The 13,520-nt window shown below is 43.7% G+C and overlaps 1 protein-coding gene across 1 annotated transcript in view; it reads right to left on the bottom strand.

Annotated features, from left to right (window-relative positions):
- LOC138738562 (neural cell adhesion molecule 2-like) overlaps positions 1 to 13,520 on the bottom strand; it is a 1,138,397-nt gene that overhangs the window by 194,991 nt on the left and 929,886 nt on the right. The window contains exon 6 of the mRNA XM_069889008.1: positions 1,869 to 1,986. Within this exon, the coding sequence (XP_069745109.1) occupies positions 1,869 to 1,986 (118 nt within the window). The remainder of the gene's footprint in view (positions 1 to 1,868; positions 1,987 to 13,520) is intronic.

Genomic DNA, 13,520 nt, shown 5'->3' with positions numbered 1-13,520 from the left:
AGAACAGCTAAATTATGTCAACACCCTCTATCCCTTATGATACACACTATCGATGACTCCAAAGACTGAGCGAGGAACGATAGGCTTTAATACACATTAGATTTCACCTGGCCCAACTCCATGTACTCGAATGAATGGAAGGGGGAGGGGAGGTTGACCTTTATGGCCAGGTCACAGGGGGAGGGGTTACAGGGGTCAAGTCATCAGTGGGTGGTCCAGCCACTTATACACAGAGCAGCAACAGTATATACATATAACCACACTTTATCTGTTGTTTTAGCCAAATTCTCAACTCCCTTCATTTTTTGCATTGAAGACAAATGCATGATACTTTGCATCAGAGATACCCCACCTTGTTAATTAAGCATTATGTTTTTCACAAAATTTCTATATCAATAAATGTATTTAGATTTCCACTGCTGAGACCATATTCTTACCCGCCTCTTTTCTTTTGTTTTCAGTGTTGGCCAATCCATTTTGTTTTTAGCTTTACTCTTTGCTGAATATTATAAGTGGTGTCTTGCTGTTTCATTTCACACTCTAAATCTTTAATCAAAGGTCCTCTTGATTTGGAAGCATGGCATTGTGGGAGTGTGTCTGGGCAGTACTTGTCCTTTGGAGGCCTCCCCATTACTCATTTATTTTCCTGGCAATGACTGATTCCAACCCAATTCAGGTTCTTGGTTAGCACTAACATCCCAACCTATTCAGTATTTGTATCCTCCCCCTCAACTGCCCTTTTATTCAGGCACCTGCCTGTTTCTTTCTATTCCCAATAAAGGATCTCAACCAGGAATGTCAACCGTCAATTGCCTTCCAGCAGGTTATGAGCTGCTTCAGTATTGGCACGTTAGGCTTTTCCAGATCCCTTTCTGTAACTGTTCCTTCAATGCCACTCATCTGCTACGTTTTTTTTCAGACAGCACGGTAGGAGACCCTTCCAGCCCATGCTGCCAAATTGCTCTCCTAACCTCAGTCGAGAAAGCCTGCTTGCATTTATTCTATCTATATCCATCATAATTCATCAAATTTAAATTTCCATTTTAGACTTGCAGCACAGTAACAGGCCCTTCTGGGCTGCCTTAAATACACCTAATTAACGTGCGATTCCCTGTGGGAGGAAACTGGAGCACCAGGAGGAATCCCATGCAGACACGGGATGAGCGCTCAAACTCCTTACATGCAGCGCTGGATTTGAATCTGGGTCACTGGCGCTGTAATGGCGCTGCATTAACTGCCTCGCTAATAGTTTGTACATTCTCCTGGTGCCTGCATGGGTTTCCTCTGGATGTTCCAGTTTCCTCCCATGTTCCAAAGATGTACTGGTTAGTTGGGAGTGATTGGACAGTGCGAGCCCGTGGGCTGGAAGGGCCTGTACTGTGCTGCGTCTCTAAATAGTATGTGGGTCACAGGGAGTGCACACAACTCCTTAGACGTGGCCAAGTCACTGGCACTGTAATGGCGTTGCACTAAGCGTTATGGTAAATGTGCTGCCCTTATTGTTTGAAACACTCTGTGGCTGTAAGGTCACCATGTGGAGTTATAAAACCTGTGAATTCCAATGAGAGGATCCTCCACACAGATTCCCTATACAGTCCTTGAAGGCACTGACTCTCACTCTTGCTTCTAATGTATTGTAAAAGGTTATGAAATTCTCCTTAATTCTGAATACCAATGTCATTCCATGCCCCCTTTCTCCCCTCTAATTTTTTTCATAAGTTCCACCTTATCGGCAGTGGTGCCAATGAATACTCCTGTAATGCCTCAATGAATTTTGTCCTGATTTTGTCCAAGTTGTTTCCAAATTAATCTTTCAATCCTGGAAACTCCAGGGCGAACCTGAACATTTGGAAGTGCAAAGATCATACCTGTACCAACCAATGGCGGGTTGTGGAGAGCCAGTCGCGGTGCACATCAATGTTACAGACTCCTGCCGATCTGCCGTTGCGTTTGCTGACCTCACTGGCATGTGAATTATAGGGGGCACTGTTGTGGTTGGAACAAGAAAGAAGGGAAAGGGTAAGCAAGCACAAGAACACTGAGCAATCAACTGTCACTGCAAGAACAATAGAAATGTCAGTGGCACTGTGTCCTCAACCTATCAGAAATCCATAAGATATAGGAGCAGAAATAGGCTATACAGTCTATTGAGTCTGCACCACCATTTAAACGTGAGTTAATCCACCACTGTCCCTCAGCCTGGCCTTATCCCCATAACAGTTGATGCCCTGGCTAATCAAGAACATGTCAATCTCTGCCTTAAATACATCCAATAACCTGGGCTCCTGTGGCATCAAATTCCACAGATTCACCACACTCCGGCTAAAGAAATTCTGTCCAGAGGAAATGGTCATAGAGGGACAATTGCCGCATTTAAAAGACACTTAAACAAGAACAAGGAGTTGGGGGAATAAAGCGCAAGCAAATTGGATGAGATTAGTTGGCACAGTCAAGTTGGGCCAATTGGAACTCCAAAAGCCTGGAACGCGGACTCTCGCTTTGGCCCCTGCTGCTCGCCAGTCAGTATTCCCGACACTTCTGATGATGCAGATACTAACCACGGTCCCGACCTTTCCCGTGGTAGGATGTGTGTTTTGATGTGCGGACTCTATTATACTTTAATTCATTGCGTATTTGATTTTTATTCATTCAGAGATCCTTTTAACTTTTGGATTCCAGTGTGAATTTCAGCTCCTCAAAAGTAGTATCCATGTATAGTCGACCCTATAAAATTAACATTAAAAAATGGTCCACAAAATCTGACCTTTACATGAGCATATATGGTATACAGAGGTGGCTGTTTTCAGAAATCCACTGCCTGGTCAGGTTGTGGAAACAAACAATCAAAGGGGAAGGTAATTGAGGGAAACAAAGATTTTGTTTCCCAAAACGTTTTGCGTCTATTTAAAGGATTTTGGGCTGCTAATCATGAAAATCAATTAAAGCATTTCCTCTCACGTAGAGCTTTTTTTTAGATACAATCTATTTTTGTGATTTCCTCTCATATTTATAGCCAATTTTAAGGCACAAAACTAGGAAGTGCAACATCTCGTTGAAAATTCATTTTTTGATTTTGCACTTGGATGTCTTCCTGGCTGATCTAGGTGCAGTCGTTGATGAACATGGTGAAAGGTTTCACCAGGATACCACGACCACGGAAAAGCGTTATCAGGGCAACTGGAATCCAGCAATGCTGGCTGACTTTTGCTGATATGAAAGACATCAGATGCTGAGTACAAATGAAAATCAGCGGTAGAACATTTTTAGGTCAAATGAACAAATGCAATTGTGTGATTAAACATGCTAAATTCAATAAAAGTTAATTTAATGTTTCTCTCAACTTCCTACATTATAGAGCAAATTTGAAATGATCTTTGTATTCAACTTGATGTGTCCATCATAATCCCCAATTTTTTTTTTCAGAAAGTAAACCTTTTGAAAAATTTTATTGTCCATTGTAATTGGGAACTGGAGAAAGAGTAGAACAGGATTGATTGGAGAGCCAACGCAGATTTGATGGGCTGAATGACCCGCTTCTGCTCCATAATGAGACGATTTGGTTTTGATGCTGCATTTCTATTTACAACAAGAAATGCAAAGCTGACAAAGATATAATCACCACTCTCCATAAGTAAGCAAAATTGGCCAATTTGGAGCTGGAAAGGAGATGGAAAGGAAATGGTTCCAGGGCGTGTGTAAAATTAAAGAAAAATCACCCAAAAACATTATGTAGATCAGTGGTCTTTGAATAGCAAATAGTTTTAACCCAGAGGGAGCATATATCAATTTTATATGTGTTGCTGCTGAGGTCTGGAATTCAGATATCTGGGGAAGACAGGCAGAACAAAATGTCTGTAGCTAATAAGAATGTTAAAGAAGCCTGCAGGAACCGAGTTAATTACTTATTTTGAACAGAGAATCAGGGCAAAAATAAGAAGAGAGGCCTAGTCCAGCCTGGAAGAAATAGGAGAAGAATGAAAGCCATTCAGGCCATCGAGTCTGCTCTGCCATTCGATTCACGGCTGATGTATTCTTCCCTTCAATACCATTCTCCTGCCGTTAACCTCTGACACCCTTACTGATCAAGAACCTATCCACAGAGTGAAACATGAAAGTCTGCAGATGCTGTGATTGTAGTGAAAAGTCAGAAATGCTGCAGGAATTCAGTAGTTTTTGCAGTGTCCATAGGAGGTAGGGATATATACCAATGTTATACAACTGGATGACATTTACCTTGTCTTCTCCAGTTTCCGTTAGTGCCCTACTATTATATCTGCTTCCATCGCTACCCCGACAGCCTGTTCTGGGCACCCAATGCTCTCTGTATAAGTTCTTGCCCTTGCTTTTGTGCCTTTGAGATAGAGGCTGTCGGTCACCCTTTGCAAGAAACCTAATCTCTGACCCACTCTCGCAGCCATGGTATTTTTGTGGCTGGTTGTAAGTTCAATGCTCGAGAAAGTTCACAGTTCAAATTCATTGTCAGAATACAAATGTGACATCACGTAATAACCACACTGAGATTCCCTTCCCCATGGGCTGGGCAGAATTTCTAAACTGGACTCAAGAAGAAAGGAAAGCAAACAAACTGACTCTGCAAATCCAGAAAAACAAATATTCAGAACTAAATAATGATCAAAGGCTCCTTAAAGGAGTCTTTGATTGAGTCCGTTGTTCATGAGTCTGATGGTTGAGGGGAATCGACTATTCCTGAGCCTGGACAAACAAGGCATATGCAGGATAAGTAATTCATCCATACAAATAAATAAACAAATGTTTATTGGATGGTTCGTGTGGGCAATTCCTTTGTTCGTTCACATTGCCTTTGTGATGTACCACCAAATATCTCTGTAACTCTTGCACATTTGTACTGTGCCTTACTTATTTTTAAAAAAATCTATAGATACAGCACCATAACAGGCCTCTCTGGCCCATGAGTCCACGTGACTAATTAATCTACCAACTTGGTACATCTTTGAAATGTGGGTGGGAACCAGTGCACCCAGAGGAAAGCCAGGTGGACATGTACAAACTCCTTACAGACAGCACTTGATTGTGGTACTCTGTATGAGATGTATACTGATCTGCTTCAAAAACAACCTCTGTCACTATATCTTGGTACATGCTGATGAACTTGAAACAGAACTATATTGCCCTGTAATTGATGGAAAAGCTTTGAGGAAAGTCACTTTCTGCAGAATGCCTAGTCTCTGACCTATTCTTGTAGACTCATAGAAGGAAGCCATTCAGCCCATCAGGTCTATCTCAGAGTGATCTCATCTTCCCCTCCACCCCACTTATTTTCCTGTGATCATAATTCTCTCAAGTTCATCACTTGATCCCCCTACCACTCACCCACACTTGGGGCTGTTTTTACAGTGGCCATCTAAACAACCAAATAAAGCATCTTTGGGATGTCAGAGGAAATCAGGACATCCAGAGAAATGCAAATAGTTACAAGGAGAATGTGCAAACTCCACACAAATGGTTCAAAAGGGTCATGGTCAAACCTGGGTCTCTAGAAGTGTAAGTCAGCAGCAATGTCTTCAATATTTAGACAATTTCAGACATATATACAGCAAGTTAATAGGCTATTTCGGCCTACGAGTCTGTGACACCCAATTAGCCTACACCCCCAGTACATTTTGAACAGTGGGAGGAAACCAGAGCCCCCAGGGAAATCCAACACAGACACAGGGAGAATGTACAAACTCCTTACAGACGGCGCAGAATTCAAACTCGGTCCTGTAAAGGCATTGCGCTAACCACTATTTTCTGTATTGCAGTTTGTTTGCACTGTCTTCTTTTGTATATGTATTTTTTGTTGAGTAAATTATAAGTTGAAAATCTGCCATGCCTGCAGAAAAAAAGAACCTCAGGGTTGTATGTGATGTCACGTGTGTACTCTGACAATAAATCTGAATTTTGAAGGCACGGGCATACAAAGCCTCAGTTAAGCTCATCTTTAAATAAAAGATTCATAAATAATAAAAAAAATAAAAAAAAGATGCAGTTGTTAGTAATTCAGGATAAAAATTGAAAATTTCCCTTGGGGAAAGGGACAGATTTAATGCTTCAGATTGAAGATGCTTCGTTACAAATAGGAATGTGCTTAAACTGTGGCTCTGCCCTTGATTCATTTCAGTTTTATTCAAAAGCATCAAATATTGACTGTGTAAAAACAGAAAAATGCTGGAACTCAGTCCACTGGCATCTCAGTGTGGTATGGAAACTGCCCGCATCGGGCCATAAAGCACTCTAGCGGGTGGTGAAAAATGCCCAGTGGATTAGAACATCTATCAGAAATGCTGCCTGAGCAGGGAGAAAATCATTATCAAGGTTGCATCTCAACCAAACTATGGAGTTTTTGCTCTCCTTCCATCTGGTAGATGCTGTAGGAGCCTCCGCTCCCGAACCAGCAGGCTCACAAAGAGCTTCTTCCCTGAGGCTGTGACCCTGCTGAACCTTATACATTACAACGCTGAGCTGTACACACTTTGTACTGTCAGTACTTTTATACTTGTTTGTTTGCTGGAGCGCTTGCTTTTATTCACAGTTACTTGTAGACAGCACTTTTCTTTGTAATTCTGATTAGATACTAATTGCATTTAATTGGCTTTGCATCCGTATTTGGCATGATGTCATTAAACTTGAATCTAATCTAATCTCATCTCAGCATATCACGCAGCGTCCATAGGAGGTAAAAATTTATAGCCAATGTTCTGGATTTGAGCCCTTCTTCAAGGAGTGTTTGCCTTTCTAGGCTGCCTGACCCTTTGAATGTTGCCGGGAAGATCACTGGAGTCTCCTTTCCTCTATTATCGGCATTCACCGGGAGTGTTGTTAAATAGGGCTCAAATAATTATTGAGGATTCCTACCATCCATCCTGTAGGATCTTTGACCCACTACCATCAGGAAGGAGGTTCAGGAGATTCAAAATCAGGTCTGCCAGGCTGGGAAATAGCTGCTTCCTGCAGCCTGTGAGATTGATAAACAGTATCCTGTAACCTTGGCACTCTTATTAATGAAAAAGTAAATTACTTATACATATTTACTTTACATTATATTTTATATATGTATGTGATTATTATGTGCTGTGTGAGAAATGTATTATGTGGGGTTATCGTGTTCTGGAGAAATACTGTTTCATCTGGTTGTATACATACAGTCAGATAATTTTTAATTTAGAGATAGAGCATGGTAACAGGCCCTTCTAGCCACCAGAATACACCAATTAATCTACAACCCTGTATGTTTTTGAAGGTGGGTGGAAACCAGAGCATCCGGAGGAAACCCATGCAGGCATGGGAAGAACATACAGGCAGTACCAGATTCGAGCCCGGCTCGCTGCCGCTGTAAGAGCGTTGCGCTAACCGTGCCATGATAATGAACTTGAATGCGATGTTTGGAAATAAAGTTACTAGTGGGAGCACTGATATTAAAAACCTACTGCCAATTCCATTCAGCTGTTGCCGTGACTCCATTCCCACAGTAGAGAGTCTTGTCTGCCTTCCGGAAATGATCTGATGACTCACTCATTTGGGTCAAATTCCTTATATGCAGGGGTTGGTAAAGGAAATTGAGCTTGCCCACAGCCCCCACACATCCCGAGAGTGGCTGATTAATTCTGGGCTCATTTACGTCATAGCCAAACACAATGTCACATAAACACTCTCCCTTTGCATCCTGAATGAACCTCTGAAAGTATCCCCTCAGTTGCAATGTGCTCTGGGACATCCCATTGTTGTTAAATATAAATTCAAGCCTTTTTTTTTCAAAATGGCAAAGGGTTCCGAAGCTATTTAAAGTATGAGCAAGAAGACAATTAACATGTAGTGCATAGAGATGAATTCCTAACCTGCTTTATTTCCAAGTTGATAAATGGCGAGTAGAGAATTCTGAGATGCTGGAGGAACTCCGTGAGCCTCGCAGCATCCATAGGAGGTAAAGATATATTATCAACGCTTCGGGCCTGTGCTATTTTTTACTCATACCTTGATGAAAGGCTCAGGCCCAAAACATTGGTTATATATCTTTCCCATCTATGGAGTGTGCAAGATCAGCTGAGTTCCTCCAGCATTTTTGTGTTTTCACTGCAATCACAGCATCTGCAGACTTTCATGTCACAGACTGGAAGGGCTGAAAGGCCTCTTAAGTGCTGCAGTGTTTCTGTGGGATGGCTGTTTGCCAGATTCCCATCCACCCGCCAAGGACCAAGAGGCCACCGGATGACAAGAAGCCACTGGGGATGAATCTGCTTTGGCTGTGATGCTAAAATGTTGGAAGCCTAGTTTGGCCGCATCATGATTTTACCATGCTTCCTGTGAATTTTTAAATCCAAAATGGTGCCAGGATGCAGTGACCTTTTTTTCCAATGCTTGGATAATATGCAAGGCCAACCTTTTCGGTACAGGTGAGAATACATCGAAATCTACTGTAGCCTTTGCTGGACCTGACTGATTGGCCCTGCTGGAAGCATATGGCAATTCCTGTCCTTAACTTCACTGGCGACTGTCTCGTCGGTTCCTGAAGAGACGGCTGCCGCTTCGATGGGCTTCCAGAGAGGAAGGGAAATTATGCTGGCAGTGGTGTGGACAGGGTCAGGACAGATAGTATCTAAACTGTGCTTTACAATCCATTCGAATCTAAAAGCTGTTAAAAGAAAACCCAAAGGCACCTCATTAAAATGTGAAGTTGATTGGGGAAATTAATGGTGTGAGGAGGAGTTTCATATTCCTGGATGTACGTTATACAGCAAAATCAATTTGAGCACACAATATTGGCTCAAAAGGTAATTTAATAAATTTTACAAGCAAATTACACTGATAATGATTGTATTTTAATCTGTTCCATTTCAACTTGATAGGAATGATCTGCTTTATTAAATGAAGATGGATGTTTGGCATTTTGAACTGATCAGTGAAATCAGCTGAAGATGGATTTGCATCAGTCCCAGTTCATACTCTTACTCGTTTAAAACCATGACATCTTGGAAGCTTTTCTGCACAAAACTATTCCATTTGGCTGGAGTTCTGTTGGCAAATATGGTTGCTGGAAACCCAAAGCTTCACATTTTAAATGATTTCCCAAACTGTGGTCCAGCTGTTAGTGCCGTGTCCGTGTAGTTCGAGGGCCACAGGATCGATCCTGACCTCGGGAACTGTTCCTGCATTCTCTCTGTGGCTGGGTGGCTTTACCCCCAGCTTCCATCCACTCTTCAAAATACACTGGTAGGTAACGTGGAAACAACAGATTATCTCCTCGCCGTAGGAGACTGGCAAAAGAACCGAAAGGGGAGTGGATGAGCATGCACGAGAGAGAAAAAGGTTGCAGGGTTTCAGGGAAGTAAGGGGAGGGGGAACAGGACTGAAGGGATTGTTCTGGGATTGCATGGAGCCATTGGGCCAAATGGCCTCTCTCCCTATGGCTATAACTGGAAGAAGTGAGGATAGGTTGGGTAAGCTGATCTTGAATCAGCGGTGATTAGGAGTAAGGGAGAGGACTTTTGAAACTGCCATTTATAAGTGTATGAGGTGAGTTTCAGAAAAACATCAAAATCAGGTGCAGGTGAAGGCCATTCACCCCTTTGGGCCTTTTCCACCATTCAATAAGATCTCAGCATATAGATTCTCTAAATATTGTTAACACCCTCCCCAGTCTCTCTCTTTCCCTATGCCTCTGGCTCCTTTCCCCCAGCTCCCTACCTTCTCCCCATCACTTTTCAGCTTTTGTCTCTTCTACTTTCCCATCTAGACCCACTGTTGGCCTCTGAACTGTTAGCCTCTGCACCTCCCCCTGCTCTTGTTAAGTTACCATATTTTACTCCAAACATTCGCCTCATCAGCCACCCCGGCTCCTAAACGCGAAGGTGACATTTTGGTGCCGCCATGTTGGGCACCGAAAAACAAAGCGCTCAAACTACTCACCCAGCTTCAAGAAGCCTGAGGAGGTGCTGACCATGAAGCTCAGCTTTACAGGCCACTCTCTCACTGAGACCCCCCCCCCCATACCTCAGTCAATTTTCTTGGGGGGCCGTGCATGTCGAACAAGGGCTCAGTGTGGAGCCTGATCACCAAGGCCCAGCCCTCCCCTCAAAGCGAGGCTGATCGTCTGCTCCCCGCGATGGTGGACCCTGCCTGTTGCACGGGTGACCGGCTTCTCTCCCTCCCACCCTCGTGCACACCTGCCAATCAATCGACGTTTGCACGGTTGTGGGGGGGTGGGGGGGGGGGTGCAGCCTGAGCCTCCACGTGCAGTGGGCAGGAGGACGTGTTGTTTCTGTTGCTCATGTGGGAGGAGGCTTTGGCATCTCAGTCATGCAAGGCTGGAAGGATTTCATTGACTGAAGGTGTACACATGCACGTTATTTAAAGGGGCCTTGCAGGAGGAACCCATTCATCAAATTACTGCACTAAATGCACTAAAATAAAATTTTCCTAAAATTTCACACCAAAAATTGGTGGCGGGGTGCGGGGTGCTTACCTACCAGTGAATCCTATACGCCATCAAATGTAAACAAAAAGTGTATGACAACTAATGTGAGTACAACACAACTTTATAAGCTCTGCAAAGCAGGTGCTCTGTTACACAAGAAGACCTGTTGTGACCCACAACAAGGTCTTTCCGCAAGAAAGCCCATACATAGATGAGCAGAAGCCTTTAAAAATGGTTTAGGTTCCCATTCTACAGGTTGTTTACGACTATTCACATGACCTGCAAACTGTGGACTTCAGTAAAACATCTCGCACGAGCTTTGAGAAGAGCAAGGCCTTGGTTCTCACGTCTCGCAGCTGCGCCACTAAAAGAAAACAATTTATTTAACAAACTCCAGCATTTTCCAATAAAAATATCCTTTTTTAAGACTTTTCTTGCTCCTGGAAATGTACAGAAAGGAAAAAAAAAAGAAATTAAGAAAATCTTTCCACTCACAGACCACTTTAAGTCATCCCTGTGCCATCGATGCTCTGTGATTAGTAACGGATTGCTTAAGATGGGATGTGAGTGGGAAGGGAAGGTTGAGAACCACTGCTCTAGACCCAATTGTTACTTAAATATTTTGCTTGGGAAAAATTGTCATTGTTCCATTTCCTCTGGAGTGATGAAACCGTGCACATAACGAGTCAATGAGGTACGATTAAAACAGTGGTTTTCAAACTTTTTCTTCCCACCCACATCCCACCTTAAGCAATCCCTTACTAACCACAGAGCACCGATGGCCTAGGGAATACTTAAAGTGGTATGTGAGTGGAAAGAAAAAAGGTTGAGAACCACTGATCTATGCTATAATCTATCATCCTATCTTCCCTTCTCTCCTCTCCTTCTCCCCCCCCCCCCCCCCCACTTTCTCCTCCTTTTTATTTGTCCTGTTTTCTTCTGATTCCTGACAAAGGGGTCAGGTCCAAAACATCGGTAACCTTTTACCAGGGGAGTGGTGCTTATTTTTTAAGAAGGCAGAGCTGCCCCCTCGGGAGGCCAGAGTTGCCCCCGAGAGGCCAGAGCAGCTGTCCGGTGAGCTCCGGCAGCACTGCACCCCTGCTTTTTACTTCCTACAGATGCTGCGTGACCTGCTGAGATTCTCCAGCACTTTTGTTTTTGCATGCGACTTCAGTACCCTACTCCTACTTTCTCTCCATAACTCCTGATCCCTTTAGCTGATAGGGGCACATGAAGTGTAGGGGATATTCATCATGTCAGTTAGCTTCTGTGGAGAGAGAAGCAGAGTGAACATTTTTAGGCAGATGACCTTCCATCGGAATCTGGTCATTGACTAGAAATGTCCCCTACCCTGCTGAGCACTTCCAGTATTTTTTCCTGATTCTCCAGTGAAGTTGGAAAGGGTAATGCCAAAGGTTGCCTGAAACTGGCTAGATCTGAGCAGGATCAAGGGCTCAATTCCTCTGGAAGGTCCCAGAATTATACCAAAGTAATGTGGCAGAGAACATTCCATGCTTTGATAATTCAGCAAGGTTAGCGAACAACAGCAACTCAAGATTCAATTTATTGTCATACATGAAATTCCCTTTTACCAGCAGAAATTGCTTAGGCGTCTCTTATATTTCTCACAGTCAGAGAAGAGAAGCAAAAGAGAGTCTCCCCAGAGGACATTTGCCTCCAGCGCTTCTGCAGCCACCCAGAGTCCAGTCTAATCCATTGGCTCCAGATCCGAACCTCTGATACAGTCAGGGACCCTTTGGCGCCGGTATCCCGGTTCAGAAACCTGGTACCCCTCCAGCCAGTTCGAGAGAGTCTCCAGCAGTCTGCAGCCCGGCGCGAGTCTACCGACAGCGGTCTCCAGCAGCCTGCAGCTTCCATGAGTTCCTCTCCTCGAGTCACCAGTGGCCTGCCGCAGAGCCCCCTCACTGGTCCACCTCCCTGGTCACAATCCCATGGGCCACCTCTTCTGCTTCTCCTTCTCAGACGGAGGTTGGACTTTCCATTTTCTGGTGCCCTGCTCCAGTCCTCTGCTTCCCCAGAGTCTGCGGCCCCTTGTATCATCTGCTGATTAATAAGCGCCGCCATCTTGGGTGCAGACCCCGAGGTCGCAATATCACAAATAAAAACCACTGTCAGCCACCTCAATGGGCCATTCAAAGCCCGTATGGAGCCGATGGCAGTCAACTGGGCACCAGGACCCCTTGCTCCCTTGCTCCCCACAGGCCGCACTAGCAGCGCTGCTGCTGCTTTAGCGGATCTGGCAGCGCCACCATCTTCATTCCCCCACTGTATCCACTCCTTATTTGGCTAAGACAGTGGAAGGTGATCAACTATTGGGTAAAGGAAACCACTGCTGTTTCCCATGGTAGGAGATTCTTGGACAAGAGGGCATAATTTCAAGATAAAAACAGAGATGCTGAAAAATTGTTTAGTGTGAGTCTGTGGAACTCTGCTACAGGCGACTGTGGAAGCAAGGTTGTTTAGTATATTTAAGGCAGAGATTGACAGGTATTTGATTAGTTGGGGCATCAAGGGTTACGGGGAGAAAGCAGCAGAGTGGGGGTGAGTGGGTGGATGGATCAGCTCGTGATTAGAATGGTGGAACAGACTCGATGGGTCAATGGGCCTACTTCTGCTCCTATATCTTGTGATCTTGAGACCCTGATTAACACATCTAAAGAACATTTACACTAGAAGTCCGAAAATCCCGACTGTTCGGCGATTGAGTCAGTCTGGATTTTTGGATTTTCCAGATTCTCAGGCAGTACTTTTAAAATTCAAATTTAAGAAGGAATAAAGAAGAGGTGAACAGGTAAATTTCGATAGTTTATTTATGATCAGATTCAGCATGCTTCATTTATCAAAATGAGCAGTTTTAAAGAAAAATGAAGTCAAACTTGTTTAAAATGTAAACATAATTTTCGCCGCTGTGCAGCTGTGGCACTTACCCGTGCACACAAAAGTCTGCTAAGTTTAAAAAGTTTGAGAGTTTTCAAAATGTCCATATTCTCAGGTAGTCTGAATTTCTGGCATCCAGATTTTTAGATGTCTACTGTACTTATATGGAGAAGTCTGTTTGTATGTTGTG

The sequence above is a fragment of the Narcine bancroftii genome, chromosome 7 (genome assembly GCF_036971445.1).
Source record: "Narcine bancroftii isolate sNarBan1 chromosome 7, sNarBan1.hap1, whole genome shotgun sequence".
Taxonomy (NCBI): domain Eukaryota; kingdom Metazoa; phylum Chordata; class Chondrichthyes; order Torpediniformes; family Narcinidae; genus Narcine; species Narcine bancroftii.
The sequence above is the reverse complement of the archived record's forward strand: the minus strand, read 5'-3'. Positions and strand labels throughout refer to the sequence as shown.